The 20,672-nt window shown below is 41.3% G+C and overlaps 1 protein-coding gene across 1 annotated transcript; it reads left to right on the forward strand.

Annotated features, from left to right (window-relative positions):
- Window positions 1-14,108: 14,108 nt before the first annotated feature.
- On the forward strand, window positions 14,109-17,438 carry ptmab (prothymosin alpha b). Its single transcript, XM_022220903.2, has 5 exons — window positions 14,109-14,277; window positions 16,196-16,261; window positions 16,348-16,432; window positions 16,518-16,603; window positions 16,690-17,438. Exons 1-5 carry the CDS (start codon window positions 14,233-14,235, stop codon window positions 16,732-16,734), a joined length of 327 nt encoding a protein of 108 aa, XP_022076595.1. The 5' UTR covers window positions 14,109-14,232; the 3' UTR covers window positions 16,735-17,438.
- Window positions 17,439-20,672: the final 3,234 nt, after the last annotated feature.

The raw sequence follows: 20,672 nt of genomic DNA on the forward strand, positions 1-20,672 counted from the left end.
AGCAACTAAATGCAGATATTTAGATTTAATGAAGTCATTATTTTATAGTTTTGTTGTTTAAATAAAAGCGGTAACAGTTTCCAGTCATCATCATTGTCTACTATACAGATACTTTAAGAATGAGGGAAGTCTTTATGAGGTCATTACTGATGAGTGTCATTTCACAGCTAGCTCATCATTAACTACCTGTCAGAGATGTAACGATCGAGTTTGATTTAGTTTCTTAGCTCCCGATCCAATCTGAGTCATTTAATATTTACCATCTGCCCGTACTCGTTGCCATTTTCCTACATAACACACACTTAAAGTATTATAGATGAGCTGTAGTTCCTGGTTGTTCCACCAGGTGGAGCTTCTTTTTGTGTCTCGTGTTGGCAAGCAGAGAGCATTGTGGGGGTTGGCTAGTAAAGGGGCACCATGACAAAGTTTTGGTGATGCTTAATGACCTCCAGGCAGTGCCATTGAGCTAAATAACTGCAGGAGGTCTTCAGTTTGCAACCTACAACGTTTCATTGTTACGCCACGACGTGGAACTAGTTGGCGAGTGGAGCTGACGAGTACATCATCACGCAGCGCCTGCAGTGCCTCAGGTTTCTAAAACACCAAAACACAGGTGAAGATCAAGCTCAGTGCAAAACAACAACATAAAATCAAATTATGGCTCATTGTGTTTTTGTTTGATTATTTTACAACCAGTGTGCTGTTTCTATGGAGGTGCAGTCAAAATGAACCCACAGAGAGTGAAAATGTGATGCTCAGACACTGCTCGGAGCTCCTAATCCTAAAAATCTGAATATTTTACTTCTGAAAAAGGTAAATAACTCCGGTTTTGACTCATTCCTGCATCATGTGACTGGCTCCATCAGTGAGAGTTTCTCAGCAGAGGTCTCAGCGTTTCCTCTGTTCGGCGTCGATGCCTTGCTCTGAGGCACGGCGGCAGCAGCCGGTGCAGCATTCTAGTGTTTTCCACGAAAAATGACACAAACGGGTCAGAGGAGGAGCAGGAGGAAGGAGGTCTGGGGGAGGAAGGAGCCCCTCACTGCCTCAGCTTGTTCTTTCAAACAGAATTCCTGCAGTAAACGTGGAGCCTGAGGCTAGCGGCTCGTAAAGCTGCAGAGACGCCTCCAAAGCTCCAACTGAGACCAACATGCAGCACATGCTCTGTTACATCAGGAGGCTGGCAGCTGCTTCTCCTGTCAAACTCTTCATCAGCGTCTCCTTCAGTCATCTGTAATTCCTGCTGAGAGGGAAAATCCTCCTCCAGCCACAGTCCATGTTGTAGTTTAGATCTGAATCAGATCACCGTTACCGAAGCAACAGCACTTCTAACTGCTTTCACCGTGAGCTGGTTCTGGTTGTTTTCACCGACAAGTGGTTCCTGGGTGTCACGTTTTTACTCACTGTGGCTCATTTCTATAAAGTCCTGCGTCTCTATGGAAAACAGAATAACACCAAGAAGCAGCAAAAATGCAGAAATGTCTTCTGTACCGTCGTAACGCCACAAATCATAAAAAGAATTAAAGTTTCATATGTTTTTTACATTAACTTTAACAATCTGAAATCAGCAGGTGCGGCATTTGTCCAAGTGCAAACAGAAACACACCATGTCTTTACATGTTCATAGAAATGTAATTATTTACATTTTTCTATTTCCACAAATTCTACGTTTTTGACTCTACTCTGCTCATCATCAGTAGAAAGATGTTTCTCCATGCTGAATGTATCTCCAACAACTTGCTCCTCTGTTCACTGTTTCTGAGCCATGCTGCTTTTATTTTACAGATCCAGTATGTTTCATCTTTCTATCTGTGAGATAGCTCCAATTCAGAACCAACAAGACTTTAAATGAATCGTTTCCAAAAGCCTCTGTTTCTCTCTGTAATACTAAAAGTCTCTGTTTAACCCTCAAAATTGACCCGTTTCAAAGCGGGAAAATGTGAAACAAAAATATTTTCACAGTGACAACTAACACATATTCAACATTTTTGGAAACTTTTTAAACATTTTTTGGTGGAAAAAAAAATAAATTAAAAAAATGTTTCTTCAAGAACATTCAGAAAAAAATCAACCAAAATCCAGTGAAATTTGCTGGATTTTGGTTGATTTTTTTTCTGAATGTTCTTAAAGAAAATATTTGAACTTTTACTGATATGTATGGAATCAATTTAGATATTTGTAGGATTTTTTTTGCAAGATTTTTATTCATTTTTGGTAACCTATTTGCAATTTTTATTTTTTATTTTTTATTTCTTGCCAAATTTGGGGACTTTTTTTAAAATAAAACATTTAAGGGGAATTTTTTAAGGAATTATTGATTTTTTTCCCTCAGATTTTGCGATTTCTTTTTAAATTTGTTGATTTTTTTGCTGAATTTTTGGGATTTTTTTTCAGACAAAGGAACAATATTTCTTGGTGCCCATAAATGAAAATTGCAGGAGGGTTAAGATTCTTAAACTGTATCAGAAATGTATCAGAAATTTTGTAAAAATCCCAGTTGCCGTGTGTTTTCTGTTTAACACGGACTGCATGTAAAGACAAACTCTCCAAACTATTCCTGACTCCTCTGAGCTTCAGTGACCTGTTAGTCAAAGCAGCAACTTCCATAATTCAGCAAGATTTCAATCCTTAATTCAATTTAAACGGATGACTTGTATAAAATTCTCCTCCTGTTCAGTTGTCATGAACAGGTAAATTAGCTACAGAGACCAAAACCGGTTTTTACACCCAACTGTCAACACGTTTTTTCTGCTTTAAAGTTGAACAATTTAACATGGAGGTCTATGGGGATGGATTATTCTCTGGAGCCTCTAGTGGACATTTGAGGAAGTGCAGTTTTTGCTAATTCTTCCATGTTAGCTTTGTTAGCCGTGTTCCTGTAGCGTGCTTCTACGTACATTTTGCATTAGAGAAGGTTGACTGAAATTCTTGATTGTGGTGGTTTTTAACTATTTCTAAAAACAGTCGTTGAGCTTCATGAGAGACGGAAACACGTGTCCTAAATAACTTCTAACAAAGCAAACATTAAAGACATGACAGATCGACTGTTTGTGATGTTGTCCAGACGATATTAAAATTGTCCGATATCAGCTGACATGAAATAAACAAAAGAACTTTTTTCTCTTTTATGTCCATTTTTCTCTGACAGATTAGTTTGTGTCTTCTTTGAGTTTTTTTTCTTTGGTTTTCTGTTTACTCAGCTCATTACAGCCTGTAGCGCCACCTTCTGACTGCACAGCTCAGCCGACATTATTCAGTTTATTTTTTCTTGACATTTGCTGTGACTTTTCTAACGTTCGGTTCTTGAATCTCGGCCACGACGCGATCAGGTTTCAGCTCAAAGAGGAGTTGGAGTCTGGCTGCTCCGTCCAACAGGCTGAACTCTTCTTTCTGCTCTCAGACCTCCAACCGGTTAAATATTAATGAAGCCTCGGCTCATGATGCCTTTCTCATGCAGCTAAACACATGTTGTCGGTGGATGTGTACACGCTTCATGTATTCGTTGCATGTTTCATGTGCTTTAGCCTGTGTGCTCAGCTCTCTGTATGTTTTACATTTGACCTCCTGGAGACGTGAAGCGGCGGCCGACAGATCCGTAAATCTCAGCATCAGCGCAGGAATTAAAGTTAACGTCCTCAGAAGAACTCCTTCCAGATGTCACGTCTTCTACCTGACTTTCCTCCAGAAGAACCAGGTTTGAATGAAGCTCTGCCCCCAAATGGATCTGATCAAGTTTTGAGCTTTAACCCTCTGAACTCTAAACTCTTTCTGGGTGTTTTTTGTTTTGTTTTGTTTTGTTCCGTCACATTTTTCTTGGCTGTGGGATCATTTTTCACTGCAACATAAAGCCCTGAACCTCTGTGGAAGCAGAACAACACTGACCAGAACCAGAGACACACAGAATGACATAAATCATAAAAAACTAAAAAAATAAAGTTGAATTTCTTTGATTATTTCTTTACAAACGTTTGACAAACCTAGAATCAACATATAGAACTTTTTTCCCCAAGTGTTACCAACATTTAGTTGTAAAATAGTTTCTCTACAAACTGTAGATATTTTACTACTTCTGTTTTAAATGTGTTTCTGTGGTCTTCTATGTGGATACACTGGATGCAGTTCAGCCCAAACGTCCCTGACGTCTGGTCTGATGATTGTTGATTGCAGCTAAAGCATTAATAGATTTATGGTTGCATTAAGGTGGACAGAATTTGTTTTATTTTTTACAAAATCTGCTAATTGCTTTTGTTTTGTTTTTTTGGTTTAGCTATATCTGAGGGGTTTGGAAGCATGGTATGACCCACTTTCTGTAGTTTTTGAGAAAAAACTGGTTAAAGGTTTAGTGTTTTCCACAATAATCTAACATTCCACTGTAAGGCTGTATTTGGGTTGTGGGTTCGACCACTAAAATCCAGACCATAAAATATTACAGAAGCTTAGTTGTTGTTTTTTTGTGGGTTAGACCACTCTTTTAAAAAAAAGACATTGAGGTTATAATTGGGTTAACTAGGCTGTCTTAAGCTTTTAGTTTTACTGAAAAGTTCTTGAATATTTGCTGCTTGACTGTTGATCACATCGGAGTTAGGGACGACTTCTTGGTTTCAACGAGGAGCTCGAAATTTTTACTTTTAACTGAATCTGGTTGGAGCAAATGATTCCTTCTATCAATGAGCGGCTCAGAATAAAGTGAACTTGATTAAAAAAAATCACAATTTTAAGCTGAGATTTATTTTCTAACAGAACGACACGACACAGATGATCAGTTAAAGAAGAGAAAAACTGCTGTTTCTTTCTGTTTTTACAGTTTCTGTCTGATAAATGGCAGAATTCTGACATTTTTAGACGACTTTGAAACTTGAGGCTGGATTTGGTGGTTCAGGGAGTTAAAGAAACAGTTTCCTGCATTCTGGTGAATTTTTATGCTGTGATTTCTTCCTTTTCTGCATCAATTTATGCCAGAAATGTCTTTATTCCTATGAAGGAACACAGTAAATTCAGGTCTAACAGATTTTAACGCTGCTGTGACTCTTTAAACCCGAGAACAGAGTGGAGCATTTAGAAGATTGACTGTGAAGCACCTGGAGGTGACGATCGCTGATCTCTGCTGTCCTACATCAGGCGTCATGTCCTTGTCGAGGGAATCGATGGAGAGGCGACAGCGAATACATGTCATGTGACCCTGTGCAGAGAGAATGGAGGGTTTTCATTGGCTGCAGGTTACTAAAGACCACAAACAGATGCAGGAAAACCTCCTCCGTCAGTCTGACTGAAAGCTGCTGGAGGTTTTCACACGTCGAACCTGCTGCAGATTCCTGCACAGATAATGTTTAAAAACGTCTGAAGAATGTTCGGCTCATCATTCTTCAGGACAAACGACGTCACGTTTACCATTTCATGTTAATATTTGTTATTTAAAACTGTGTTTTAAATTAAAAAAATGTCTGGAACTTCACAAAACGTAACAAAGGCAGCACCATTTCAAATCTCAGCTGCACCAAACTTTTCTGTTTCATTTCTGCAGATTTATGCAGAGGAAGTCGTTCATTTCTCATTTACAGCTTGATTTATACACTTTTTCCTAAAATTGGGACAAAAATGTATTTTTGCTTTAGCTGTTGACAGTATTTTCTGATGACAGAGCGACAAAAAGTAATTACATTCTGAATGTGGCTTCATGTAATCTGCAGATGTTTGTCCAAGAAATTAAAGTAAATTAGAACATTTTTTGGTTATTTAGCACTTTGTTGTCGTATTAAAGCATAAATTTAGGAAAATTTGCAACACAAAAGGTAAATATCTCTTAGTTTTGTCTTCACCTGCAGCATCGCGCCGTAGATATGAAGTTTAGATCTGTCTGCATTAAAATAAATGTGAAAGTGTCCTGGTTTAATCACACAGAAGCTCAAACCTGCCGAACCTTCTGCTGCAGTTCAGCTGTGACTCAGAGAAGCACCAGGAAGTCGGACAATTCCTCCTCACTTCCTCTTGTGCCAGAAAACGTGGACAGACCACAGCAAACTGCTCACATCAGAAACAAACGTAAAGAAAGACGTCTGAAATGAAGTTCATCCAAAAATGTCAAAAGTTTATTCAAAATCAGCACAAACTGACTAAAACTTGTCCAAAATGCATAAGAAAATTGTCAAGAATGACCCAAAATGTGCAAAAAGAAGAAAGAAGGTACAAAATGAACATGTCCTTGTGTGCACTACTCTAGCTGCACACATCCTTGCAAATACACAAAGCTAGATCAAAATGTCTCTAAAATAACTTAAATCTTGTCAATAATTCCCAAAAATAGTCCAAAATGACCGAAACTCACCTAAAATTTGTCTAAATTGTGTCCAAAATGAGGTGAAATCCATTCAAAATGACTTACGTTTATCAAAAATTGATCCAAAATGACAGAAACAAGAACCAAATATGCAATGCAACGTACAAAACACCTCCAACTTTTCCAAACTGCCTCAGAAGCTTCTCAAAATGACGACAAATGTGACCAAATACTGAAAATTTATCCAAAATTAAATGAAATTTAAAAAAAAAAAATTGACTAAAATGAAAATAAAAATTCCAGTAATATCTTTAAAAATATCCAATCCATTTTGTTATCAGCTTTGAGCATCAGTATTATGGGATGTATCCTCGTGTGAACAGTTTGGAGTCCTACAAACATTCACTGGTTCTCTGGATGTGTTTCTGTTTTCTGATAATTCACCAGAGAACACTTTAAAAAGTGTATTCTGGGTAAACTTTCAAGGCTCGTATCAGCATGTGGTGGTTGGTCAGAACTATTATAGAAAATAAAAGTATTACTTTCAGACATTTTCATCATTTTTTTTTTACAATTTTGGGTCATTTTAGACAAAAACTGAGTAATTTAGGAGACATTTCTGATCATTTTGGGTGAATTTCGGGGTATTTTTTGACATCTTTTGACTCATTTCGTACGACTTTTGAGTCATTCTGGACAAGTTTAGAAGAAAACGTGCATTCTGGGTAAAGTGTGAAGGTTCATACCAGCATGTTTGACAGGTGGTTGGTCAGATGAAAGAATCATTTTTATAGAGAGAATACATTAAAAACAGAGAACTGGCTGTTCTCTGATGGAGATGTAAGGGTAATCATATCTCATACTGAGCAGACAGGACAACAGACGTTTATCTAAGAGTCCGTAGAACTTCTAACTCCTGCCTTGTGCTCAGTAACTGTTCAGCCATTTGAACACTCTTCGTGTTACTGAGTTTGTTTGCACAAAGCTCAGCTGTTGAAGAGCAGCCAAAGCTTTGAAGTTGACTTTTAAATGTGGATCATGAGATCTATGAGACGTCATGTGAAACGGGCTGCATTTCTTCATGATGAGCAGCAAACGGAGCTGATCTCAACGTGTTTGTTGTGCTGCTGGAAGCGTCCACTTCGCTGCTGCAGGTTCCAGCATGTCGGCTGCACGACTGAAGCGCCGTCACCAGAAAGACTCTTTATCTCATCGGCCTGCAGGACGGAGCCGGAAAAACCAGAAACAAATCCCATTGATCTTCTGGTGTTTGAGGAACTGGTGAGGGCCAAACTTCTGCCCTGCAGGGTGAGTTGGATCAGCGTGGAAGCCGGTGGTGACACTCCGAAGGTTTGAACTCTCCTCACTGATGAGTTGGGAAGCGGTTTAATGTTCGCATGTGGTGGCTAGTTTTAGAGCAGCAAATATGATTGCAAAAAAACGAACGAAAAGCACAAACAGCTGTGTGATGAGCTTTATCTGTTGGACAAAAAATGAAAGTTCCTGGAGATGACAGTTAATCCTCTGAACCCTAAAACGCCAGCATTAAAAGACATGTCATCTCTAAAAAAATCACCAAAATTATCCCATTTATCAGAGGCAGGAACTGTAAAAATAGAAGAAATTACCATGCTTTCAGCTTTCTGACAGTTCTTGAGTGTATCATGTGAGGCTGATAGTTCTGTCTAGAAAATTAACAAAGTCTAAACTTAAAATTGTGATATTGCATCAAAATCACTCAGTTCCACATTTTGGTTGAAAAAATATCAACAGTTTGAGCAGGGTCCTGTAAAATAACAATAATATTCTGTAGTCAAAACGAACTGGATGAATAAAATAAAGTCAGCATGGCTCAGAAACAGTGAACAGAGGAGCAGGTTGTTGGAGATCCATTCAGCATGGAGAAACATCTTTATACTGATGATGAGCAGAGGAGAGAGGAAAAGTTTGTAGAGGCTGGAAACATGGAAATAGTTCAATATTTGTAGTACATGGACAGAAAACGACCACAAAGAGACACAAAATGACTAAAATGAGACCCAAAAATGAGATACATGAGACACATTCATGGAAATAATTTGATGTCTGTAGTATGTGAAGACGAAACCACCACAAAGAGACCCGAAAAGACAAAAACTCACAAAAACGAGACACAAACTTACAAGAACAAAAGAAACAGAACAGTTTAATCTGAGTTGAACTGAGCTGCTGTCATTGTGTTTTCCTTTCATGTCAAATGGGACACATATCACAGATAAATTCATGCCTTAAGGCTCAACATATTTTAAGATAAAAATACAAATTTCTTTTTTTTCTTTACAGCCCAGAACCCTGCAGATCCAGATGTTCCTGGGCTGGTTGTGTTACTTTGCTTTGCTGGATTAGCATCGATGTATTCTCAGTGTGAACAGGCATTTCTCAGAATAAAAACTTGTGCCTGTGCTTCATTTAGGTTTGTCCTGACATGCTCCATATATACTAATTCCATATTTTAAATTCCAGAGTTAGCAGGCAGCTATTTTGGCTGCTAATGATGAGATAAATGACCAGCAGGGAGGCGGCTGAACATCTTCAGCTGTGCAGAGGAACAAACATCACCCAGCGAGCTCAGCTCAAACCAGTTAAAAAAGGCCCCACGGCAAAAATTGGTTGTTTGGCCCCAATTATAACTAAAATAACGCCAGTGTTCAAGCTGTTCTTAGACGCTGGGCCCCTCTACAGGACGGGGCACCAGATTAAGTACCTATATTGTACTTCAGTGGTGCAAATTCCTAAACAAATCTGCAGTTAATCAAATTATGTACAACCAATTGACATGCAGTGAACCTGAGGCTGGAGGGGCTTCTCTGGATCCGGGCCCCCAGACAGTTGACCGCTCTGCTGGATGGTGAATCCAACCTTAAACCAGGATGATGGATTAATGGAGGTACTGAGAAATGGGCCGGGTGTCATCGGACCGGAGCAGCAACCTGAGCTACTGGCTACACTTTACTGCAGCTGTGAGGTGAACTTTTATCAAGTGTTTCCACAGAGTTTTAGAGTGATTAAAAGCAAATAAAGCAGATGAATCTGCAGCACCGATTGTCTGCTGTTGGGTTGGTGGCTGCAGTCAGCTGCTAACAGAACCAGTGGTGATGGTTTTTACTCTGAATGTGGATCAGCCATTCTGTAGAAAGGTGGTGTAATTCTTCATTTCTCTATGAACTACCTGCTTCTTTACACACCCAAATAACAGGAAATACACTCGAAAAGTCACTATTAATATTGTGTTTTCTTTAACAGTCTGTTTTCCGTCCTCATGTGGTGCAAATTTTAACCAAAGTTTGAGGAAACCAGTTGAAGAAAATGTGAGTAAAAGCCAAGAAAAGCACTTAAACGATCATTAACGGAGCTGCAGTGAAAACTGAATAAAACACGATGAAGTGTCTGTTAGTTTTCCTCACATTTATATGTAGATGTGATGATTTTTTTTTTTTTAAATTTTGTCTCTGATAGGGGCTGATTATACTGTGATCCATCTTTTATTAATTAGATCTATTTACATTTTGGGTTTATGAGCTCACAAAGTCTAAAAGCTGTGAATCTTCTGCCTTGTTTTAAATTTAGATTTTTGTTTTGTTTTCAGTAGTGTCAGAATAATCAGAAAAAACTCCTTCCCAACTAGGAAAAATAATGCAAAAATTGTGGTACACATCTCACCCAGCTGTTGGCGTCTTGTGTGCAGCAATGTGGTGGATTAAAGTGTTTTTTCTTCTGATTAATGGTGAAAATTCCTGTAATGCATTTAATTTCCTGCAGCAGGCTGTTTTGGTACGTGTCCACAGGATTTGTCAGTTTCTCTTTTCCCATTCATTGTCTATTTGAAACACACCACGTTGAATGCTGGTTGCTTTGCGGTGCATCACCCTAGAGCTCATTTGCATGAAGTGGTTTGACTTCTACTTTATGCAAATTTGGTACGGGTAGCGGAGGTCTGACGGCTAGCAAAACTTTCATAAAACGTCTAAACCAGCTGTCGTTGAACTTAAATAAGGACAGATATAGCAGCTTATTTCTCCCCTCAAATGCTTTCAGAAATACTTTTTTTTCTGAACAGTTTTCATAATAGATCTGCACAATAGTTCAGCTTACAGCTAGAAGATACCAGGTTCACATCCCAAACTTTGCGGGATCTTTCTGCATGGAGTTTGCATGTTCTCCCTGTGCATGCGTGGGTTTTCTCCGGGTACTCCGGCTTCCTCTCACAGTCCAAAAACATGCTGAGGTTAATTGATGATTCTAAACTGTCGGTAGATGTGAATGTGAGTGTGATTGTTTGTCTCTATGTAGTCCTGTGACAGACTGTTACCTGTCCAGGTGAACCTTCACCATAAGTCAGCTGGGATAGACTCCAGCCCCACACGACCCTGATGAGGATTAAGCAGTGTATAGAGAATGGATGGATGTTTTATTATTAAAAGGGAAAGTTTGCAACCGAGCCGACATGTTGATCCAACGTTTCTACTGGACTGAAGGTCCTATGGTTGTCATGTGACCACCTAGTGGCCCGCTAGTGGATGTCCACCGAGCGGGCGATGTTCAGATGCAGTACGTTTCCATGTGAGAAAAGATGCCTCTGTGGACACGTACTGTCACTCCAAGTTTACAAGCTAATGGCACATGTCCATGATTTCTTGTTTCACGAGGCGTCAGACCTCCGCACCGAATCTTCTTAAAATAGAAGTCAAGTCTACTTTACGCAAATGAGCCCTGGGGTGACAATGAATGGGATGTGAGAAACTGACGGATCCTTAGGACACTACCATGACTTAGATTAGCTGTTTATGAGCAGTTACCCTGACAGAAAGTCAGCTAAAGCATTATTCCAGTGCTATTAGCTAAAAACATGTTTAAATGCTCTGAGATCACTGCTATACTTTCCACGTCCATGACTACAGGAAGGTCCATGTGATGTAAATTTCATCATCTCGGCAGAAATATGTACGTTTTAGCTGTAAATATTCAGCAGACTCATAGACATGACCGACTGCACATGGACGGATCATGAGCAACAACTCCGCATTTATTTGCTACAACCTCAAAAAAGACGGTGGAAACTTGGTCCACAACTTGCCGAATTGACATCATATATCCAGAACATTTCCATAAAATATTATACGATCTTAACTGTAATCTTGTGTCTTCACTGGAGTACATTTTTTGTTGGCTATGCTGTATAAGTATGATAGTAAATGTTTAGTCGATGGTAAGAAACTTTCAAATAATCCTGCATTATTTTGCTGAGAATAAATTGTAATATAGTTTTAGATTGTAAGTGTTCGATTGACCAGATTAGTTAAAGGGTTAGTCAGGTGATTAAATTTCCGTTATGTGAAATCTCATGGATGTTTGAAAAACAAATGCGTAAAGGGAAACATCAGCTTTAGATGGAGGTGGTTGGTGGTTGTAGATCATGGACAGTCAGACTGTGAGGCCTCGGCAGACCTGCACAGCTGACAGATCGGCTCATTACTGAGGGTTATGATAAGCTGTTTCTGCACACTTTTGACGCAACCAAACCTTTCATCATGTTTTCATGGCATCTGGTGCATTTATCGAACATTCTAACAACCTATTTTCTATTTGCTATTGATTGTGTCTGTTATTTCATCATCCAGACATATTTAAGAGAGGTTAAGATGCCTTTATTTGTAAATTTTGCACATAACACAAAAACATTAACATGACATATTAAAAAACACATGGCAATATAAAACAAAAACAGCAAATTTAGGGAAACTATTAGCATTAATTAAAATAAGCTGAATTATTATTTTACCAATTCAGTTTGAGCCAGCTTGGCCCTCATTGTATTCTCCATTCATTTCCAATGGGTCAAATATCACATATCAGAGATAAATCAATTCATTAGAGTACATGTTAAAACATATTGTGACATGTAACATAACTTTAATGTTTATTTTTGTTTGTTTTTACAGCTCTGAATCCCACACCTGTGTCCAAGCTGTGCCTCACCACACACTGTGCAGCTGTTTGTGCCCAAGCTGGTTTGGTTGTGTATTTTGTGCATTATTTGTCAGCCTGTATCGACATGTAGTTTAATAATACGTCTTACAGTGGCATCCATACTGTATCTGTTGCCCTCGCTCTAACCGGTCGAGGCAGACTCCAGCCCTTACTGGACCTGGTTCTGCTGGTTTTTTACTTCAACTGTTGCCAAATTCTTGGATCTGTTTGGATTCTCTGTCATTATTGTGTCATTTTGTGCAGTAAGAATTGGTGTGACATAAGTAAAAATCACCTAAATTTCGTCTTAAAAGGAGAAAACATCAAAACCAGCTTGTAGCTTGAAGGAAGTGGGATGAAAATTGATGCTGTGAATATAAACAGAGGGATGTGATTAACTCTACATGTGTTCGCGATTGAATTTATCACATCCTCCAAACAGGGACAGACTGATGCGGCTGATATAAGTCTGGTTCTGTTGGAGGCTCAGTGGCTCCTCAGTGTTTTATAAAACATCCTGATGAGACACAGTTGAACCTAATGGACGCGGCTCTCGGAGATCATGGCGCTCAAAAGGCGCCTCAGCTCGGCGCTGAACGGGAACACGAAGCAAAACTGCAGTCCGCGTCCAAATCCGGACCCGCTGTTTCCAACGAGCCCAGTTTGAACTGACGGACGTCCGCGGCAGCCAATCAGCGGCCGCCGTGCGCCAAAGCCGTGTTTATTCCACTTAACCGGCCAATAGGAGGCGTCCTCGACGGCAGAGTGCGTCATCAGGGCAGAATGTGGATGTGGGCTGCCCGTCCGCTCCCATCCCCCATCTTCATCGAGCAATGGCGGCCGCTTTTTGCCGCTTTGTCCTTCTCATGTACAAAAGCCCCGAGTACAAACCTGGGTAAGGAACAGAATACGTGTTTGCCCTTGTGTTTCATAAGAATGCGCGTCAGCTCATGAGCACATTACAGTTCTTTTTGCGCACTTGTCTCATCGCATGTCTGTTATGTCGCACTGCTTGTCCGCCCTCCTCCTCCTCCTCCTCGGCGGGGCTTTTCTCTGCGGGCTCCAACAATGGAGGAAATGAGGCCACCGCACTGCACCGCTCACCCAGCCGGCCTCCACACACCAGAGCCCGGCGTCAAAACCGCTGCCTGCCCGCTCTGCTCGACGGAGATGTTTATTTGTGTGTCGACCTTGGAATTTATGGGTTGTTATGTAAAAAAAAAAAAAACCCTCCAGAGTGTGAAGTGCGCACATACAGAGATATGAGGAAACATGGACGCCGGGCAGGGAGGGGGCGGGGCCGGGGAGCTGCACGGCGGCTCCGCTTTAACTCTTTTATCTGATTGATAGAGTTCATTTAGCGGCTGGAGATGTTTTATAAAAACCTTTAATCCACTAAAATGGTGGACATTTTGACGGCGCCCCCCTCCTCCACCTCCCCGGGCTCCTGGTCGCGGCGGTGGGCGGGAGAACCTCTCCGGTGCCGGCGCTCCACTCGACCAGAAGCCCATCAATCAATCAAAGTGACACCGGCGGAGCGGCGCTGTCTGATCGCCAAATTCGGCGCGCAGCTCGGTGCAAACTGGGGTTTTTGTCCGCCAACGCGCCGCCGGCTTGGTGTCGGTTCGTTTTGTGAGCTTTAACCGGCTCCGGTTTTTGTTTTTTCACCGGAGAAACGGACGGTTGCGGTGGCAGGACGGAGGGGGGCGTGGCCTCCGGGTTTAGAAATTCTATCCATTGTTCCAGTCCAGCGCGCGAAGAGAACACCTCTGTGGAGCCGTGAGCCAATCATCTAACGGCGAGCTGCCTAGTCCCCGCCCACAAGCCTATATTACAAGCTCGGCCGTCAGCAGCGTCGGCCACTGGCACAAACTATCAGAGCGAGCAGAGCAGCGGAGGATTTACTTTATTCCACCTTTCATTTCAGCCGTCCTTTATTTTATTGAACTAAAACAATGGCAGACACACAAGTGGACTCCGGCTCGGATATCTCAGCCAAGGTAAGCCGCCGACCGCGCACCTCTACGGGGGCCGCTCCTCGTTAAGCCCCTCAGCAGAATAAAGCTTTTCCAGGCTGTAACCTAGATTTTTTTTTTTTAATAAAAAGAAAACGTCTCCGTCGTGGCTTCGCGCTCATTCTCCACGGACTCTGACGGACCGCAGAAATAAGAGAGAAAAAAAGCGGATTTTGATTTAAAACGCGTCTTTTTCTTCCCGGTGAACTCTGATGGGCAGCGGGATGGAGCGGGGGGTCTCAGCTCCGCATCACGGACACCGTTTCCAGCGGCTCATTGTCCGGACGGTAACAGTCTGCGCGGGTTCTTTGTTTATACAAGCGGCTCGGTTCCGCTCCGACCAGAACCAACGCGCGTCGCTCCAACACGCGCTCCTGTCGGTTCTGGCTTCATTTTTCTCCACATTCGCGTATTTCTCGCACATCCCGCCGCTGAATGACTCTGTGGACCGGCTATTCAACGGCGGCGGAGCGGTTTGTTCCGTGAAGTTGCTCCGTTTGAATGGAGCGGCGCCGGTGCGTAAATCTCACTGCTGGCAACTTTCGATCAGCTTCGTTATTTTCTGTTTTGAAACGGCACCGGCCTACCCGCACCGTCCGATCCGGTTTGTTTACCGACTCCGGAAGGTCGACTGTTGCCACTGTTGCCGCTCCAGCCTCCGCTCACCGGAGCGCCTCTCCGCCGCTTCCTCCTCTGCCGCGGTGCTTTTCGGAGCGTGTTTTCGGGGCGCGTTCGTGTCTCGGGGGAAACTTTTTCCGTCTTTTTTTGGTAACAGCCCACTTCTCTCTGTGGAGGTGTGATGTGACGCCGCTGCTTTTCCCTCTTTGTGCTCCGTGGCCGCTTCTCTCTCCGCCGCACCGTCATCTCTTGAACGTTAATGTGCCTCCGGTTGGACTTGGATCACATCGGGTGAAACTTTAATAGCCCCACGGGGGGAGTTCGGGGCTCCGCGGCGGTGAAACGGATCCAGAGCTGAATAATTCTGAGAGATTATAACGAATGAGCATATGGAGGAGATGAGAGGGGAAAGTTGGGGCCCGGTAATACCGCCGGTAATCCGGGGTGCCCGTTCGGCCACTATTTATAGCCGTGGAGCATTTTTACGCACAAGCGCCTTTTTACGCACAGCGGGTGAGTGCGTCTCGGCGCTCAGCTGAACCTCCTTCGTCTCCTGCCAAGGAGCCGCCAATGCTGCTAAACAGCTTAGTGGATTTCAACCGATCAGATTATGTAAAGCAATTAATCAATAACCGTGAGGGCGCTGGATGCGAGCGGACCGAGTCGACGGAACCGGGAGCTGCTATTAATAGTGTCGGCGGGCGGTTCTCCGGTGTGGAGAAGAGCCCAGATGGTGCTTTTATTTGTCCTAATGTTTGTGTTAACGGGGCCCGGTTCCGCCGCTCGGTGCCGCTTCTCTCGGCTGCCATGTGTCGTCTTCTATTGTCCTTTCCTGCCTCCGTTACAACAAGCGGCCAGCAGCAGCAGCGTGCATCGCGCTCACCGCCTCCTCCTCCTCCATCACCTCCCCCCCCCTCCTCCCCCTCCTCCCCCCGCCTCCTCCTCCCTCCTGCTCCTGTGTTATTTTAAACGGAGCGGTGCATCCTGGGTATTGCAGTGCCTCTCCCGGGCGTGTCTCGTGACATATGGCGGCGGCGGCGGCCCGCGGAAGACTACAATACCCAGAGTGCCCCGGGGGCCACATCAAAGTATCAGATTACAACACATTAGAGGGGATGGAGTGGGAGGAGGAGGCCAGGGGGAGGATCTGCAGAGACCAATATGGTGTTTAAATAGGAGGCTTGAAAAATGTGCAGCTCTAAGTAGGCCAATAGGTGGAAGGGCAGGTAGCAGCGAGGAGCTCTGAACTTATTGGTGTTACACTTTCTCCTTTTGTCTTCTGCAGGACCTGAAAGAGAAGAAGACAGCGGAGGAGAAGGAGAATGGCAAAAGTGCTGCCACCAACGGAAAGGTAACTGCTGCCGTCTCCAAGAGGAAGTAAACATCTCTGCAAGCGCCCAGGAAAGTCGGTTTAAAGGTTATTTTTGTCGTTTCCAGGAGAATGAGGAGAACGGTGAGCCCGAAGTAGACGACGAAGAAGACGAGGAGGTGGACGAGGAGGACGAGGAAGACGATGGAGAAGGTAGCCACCGCGGATTTTCTTACGTTTGTGTTTTTCTGCTCAAAAAAACTTGCAAAATCCTGACTTTTCACTGTTGGCGCTGCAGGTGAGGAGGAGGACGAGGATGAGGACGATGAGGAGATCGAGGGCGGCACAAAACGGGCAGCTGAGGACGACGACGAGGACGACGAGGTGAGGCGGCGACTCCTGCAGCCCCGAATCACGTCCACCGACCCGTCCACCGTCTCTAACTTCTCTTCTCCTCCTTCTCCTTCCAGGACGACGTCGAAACCAAGAAGCAGAAAACCGACGACGACGATTGATGCGTTTTCCCCCCGCGCCATCCTGCTGAACCACTTCCTGATTCTTCACCTCTGACCGTTTTTATATGTCACAGGTGGAGGGGCTGGAGGACTGATTTAAAGGAAAAAAAATAATAATAAAAAAAAAAAATCAACATGGTCATTAGCAAGTAGAGTTCAACAAACCACGACCCACCAACACAACACACTCGATCTCCCCGCAAAGCTGCAAAACAAATTTTCTAGAGGAACTCGCCACCACATCGACGCAGAAATCTGGCTTCTCTTCAACAACAACAACACGAAAGGAGAATTTGTTTGTATTTTTATTTACATTTTATATTTTTGTACATATTGTTAGGAGGGGGGGTCAGTTTCTCTCTCGGCAGCGATCTCGTCAGACCAAATCGGTGCTTCTTTAACAAAAGATTTTACTTGGTTGACCATGTTACAATATCTCAACAGATACTAGAAAAAACATGTAAAAAACATGAACCTCTTAAGCCGTTGAACTCAGAGCATTCCAGTAAATTTAATGTATGTACTTTAGCTGTACCATAACTAGTTTGTTTGTATGGGAGGGTAAGGCCAAAGAAAAGAGCCTCTTTTCTTTTTCCTTTTATTTTGTTTTTGTCAGCGACTTTTTGTTTTATGACGGCCTGTTTTGATGTATGTGCGAAGTTTGTTGTTTGACAATAAACCGGACTTTTATTTTGTGAGTTGTACTTTGTATCTCTGCTTGTTTCTTCACTTCCTGTCAGCGGTGGCGGGATAAAGACAAGGCCATGACGCGTCTTTAAAAAGGGGTCAAAAGTCACTGGGCTGCAGCTTTTTCCTGCTACAGGATTAGAACGGTTCCGGAAACTCACCAGGCATCTTTAAGGAAGACGTACTTGTTGCTGAGGAGTTTATTCTGCAGTATTTTATGCGTTAATTACGATTTATTTTCCCCAAAATGTCCTTAAAACATGGTGAGGGACGCAGCTCTAGTGGCACCTCAACTGCTGAATGAATGAATCAGAGAACACTGTCAACCGCTAAGAAAAAGACTAATTTTGCCACATTTTTAGGAATAAAATGTTCTATACATCAAGCGCTGAATAAAAATTAGCATATTAGCCTGTTAAAAACCTTCAGAATAAAGAGATAGGAAGAGCTGCTGAAGTGGAAAGAAACTAATTTAAAGACAAGTTTATTAGAAATTAATGAGTTTTTAATCAGAAACAACTATTTAAATTTACTGAAGTCACCATGAAATTTCATATTATACATAGATGTTAATAATAGAATCATAACTTCTACATTTTTATTATTCCCTAAATCAGAAAATAAAGTCAGTAGACAGGAAGTCTATTTTTGCCTTGTTTTTAGGAGTAAAATTAACAAGTTTTTAGAAGAATATTTTGACTTGGCGATGTCACCCCAAAGCACCAATTATTTTCTGATATGAAATGCATACATTTGCGTTCTTCACGTTAAAATCACTGTGTTTATTTATTATATCATTACGAAGCCTCTATGAAGCATGTTTTTGCACTTTCTCTGCTTAAAGCACAGTAAAGACTAAGAGAGACGTGTTTTATGGGTAATCCAGCTACGTTGTGCACAAAAAAGTAGATTTAAATACGTACATGTGCATAAAAATGTCAAACAGGTAGAGGGCTTTTATTCTGAAAGACCACTATCTGTGTGTGGTCTCAGCGGAAGTAATATTAAATGAAAAAATGTTTATCTACAGCAGAATAAATATTTGAAAGAGCCTCACAGAAATATATTCCACCATATTTGGGTTTATTAAATGAAGACATTTCCACCAGAAATTGACGCAGAAAAGAAACAGACCTGTTGAGTGGAATCATTCTGTAGGATGAGGTAGAATAGTCTGACTGCACCTCATTGTTTCTTTTCGAGGGAGAAAACAAAACTGGTTTGTTTTGCTAAATCAAAATCACAAATACTTTATTGATCCCCGAGGATAAATTGGTTCAGTTCCAGTCACTCCCAGTCAGGTCAGAAATATAAACAGTAGAAAATATGAACTAAAAATATAAACATAAGTAGAAAAATATGATCTAACAATGTAAACATAAGTAGAAAAATATGTCAGAAAAATACAAATATAAATAGAAACAGGATTAGAATAAATGTAGAATATACCTTTCCTAACAAAATAAAGTTTAGGAAAGAAAAAAAAGGAATTGCAGTCATCTTGGGTGCAAAGTTCACTCAAAACAGTGACCGGTTAACTAGTTTTGATGGACTCATAAAATTAAAGTGGGTCAGACCATTCTATAGAACTAAAACAGAGCTGTGTAGAATGGTCTGACTCATGAGCATTTTATTTTTCTGGGCTAGAAACAAAATTGTGGCGTGTTTCTTTAAATGGCTAAGAACAAGATGTGGTGATAGTTTTTTGCTCAAAGCAGTGATGAAACATTTGATTTGGATCATTTCAGAAAGCTGTGACCAACATTCTAGATCCGGTGAGTCAGAACGTTCTGTAGCACTGAGACAGCACTGTGGAGAATGCTCTGACGGCGCCTCAGTGTCAGTTTTTATGGGGAAAAAAATCTGTTACAATTGTCTTGGGTTTCGCTGACTAAACCTGCTAATTTACTGTCAGGTTAGCAGGGCCGCTTTAATGAATGATTTAAATTCTCGGAAAAACTTTAAATTTCCGGCGTGTTGGTTGCTGCTCGGGGATTGTTGTTGTTTCTTGCAGTGAAGGGATTTTAAAATAAAGGAAAGACAAAAAATTTTACCAGAAGGAGTGGAAAAAGGCGAGTGAAATATGTAGCGGATGGCGAGCGTTAATCCAGAATCTACATCCAGTGAGTCAGACCGTTCTATCTGTGTAGGATGATGTGTTCAGGGACAGTCTGTAGAATCCGTATTTCATTTGACACCAAAGACTGTTTTTGCTGTTGTGTTGTGTTGTTGTTATTGTGTTGTTGTGCTGTTGTTGTGTTGTCCGTGTATTGTTAGTTGATATTGTGCTGTTGTTGTTGTTGTGTTATCATTGTTATTGTTGTGTTATTGTATTGTTATTGTGTTGTTGTTGTTGTTGTGTTATTGTTGTATTTGTGGTGTTATTGCATTGTTGTTATGTTATTGTCTTTTTTGTGTTATTGTGATGTTGTGTTATTGTTGTTTTTGTTGTGTTATTGCATTGTTGTTGTGTTCTCTTTGTTTTTGTTGTGTTATTGTGTTGTTGTGTTATTGTTATTTTTGTTGTATTATTGTGTCATTGTTGTTGTGTTCTTGTTGTTGTTGTTGTATTATTGTGTTGTTGTTGTGTTATTGTTGTTTTTGTTGTGTTATTGTGTTGTTTTTGTAGTGTTCTTGTTGTTTCATTGTGTTATTGTTGTTTTTGTTGTGTTATTGTGTTGTTGTTGTTGTGTTCTTGTTGTTTTGATGTGTTATTGTGTTATTGTTGTGTTATTGTCATTATGTTGTTGTTATTGTGTTGTCATTGTGTTGTTGTTGTGTTTTTGTTTTTGTTATTGTGCTGTGTTATTGTTTTTGTGGTGTTATTGTGTTGTTGTTGTGTTATTGTTGTTTTTGTTGTGTTATTGTGTTGGGTTGTTATTGTGTTGTTGTGTTGTTGTTGTTGTGGTATTGTGTTGTTGTTATATTGTTATTGTGTTGTTTTTGTGTTGTTATTGTGCTGTTGTTGTGTTATTGTTGTTTTTGTTGTGTTATTGTGTTGTTGTTGTGTTATTGTTGTTTTTGCTGTGTTATTGTGTTGTTGTTGTGTTGTTATTGTGTTGTGTTCTTGTTGTTTTTGTTGTGTTATTGTGTTGTTGTGTTGTTATTGTGTTGTTGTTGTGTTATTGTGTTGTTGTGTTGTTATTGTGTTGTTGTTGTGTTATTGTTGTTTTTCCTGTGTTGTTGTGTTGTTGTTGTGTTATTGTGTTGTTATTGTGTTGTTGTTGTGTTGTTATTGTGTTGTGTTATTG

The sequence above is a fragment of the Acanthochromis polyacanthus genome, chromosome 9, assembly GCF_021347895.1.
Source record: "Acanthochromis polyacanthus isolate Apoly-LR-REF ecotype Palm Island chromosome 9, KAUST_Apoly_ChrSc, whole genome shotgun sequence".
Classification (NCBI taxonomy): Eukaryota; Metazoa; Chordata; class Actinopteri; family Pomacentridae; genus Acanthochromis; species Acanthochromis polyacanthus.

Excerpts from the sequence above, each read along its gene's own strand:
- ptmab (XM_022220903.2), top strand. The coding sequence starts at position 14,233 with ATGGCAGACACACAAGTGGACTCCGGCTCGGATATCTCAGCCAAG. Across the intron at positions 14,278-16,195 it reads GCTCGGATATCTCAGCCAAG|GACCTGAAAGAGAAGAAGAC; the intron begins GTAAGCCGCCGA and ends TGTCTTCTGCAG. Across the intron at positions 16,262-16,347 it reads GTGCTGCCACCAACGGAAAG|GAGAATGAGGAGAACGGTGA; the intron begins GTAACTGCTGCC and ends TGTCGTTTCCAG.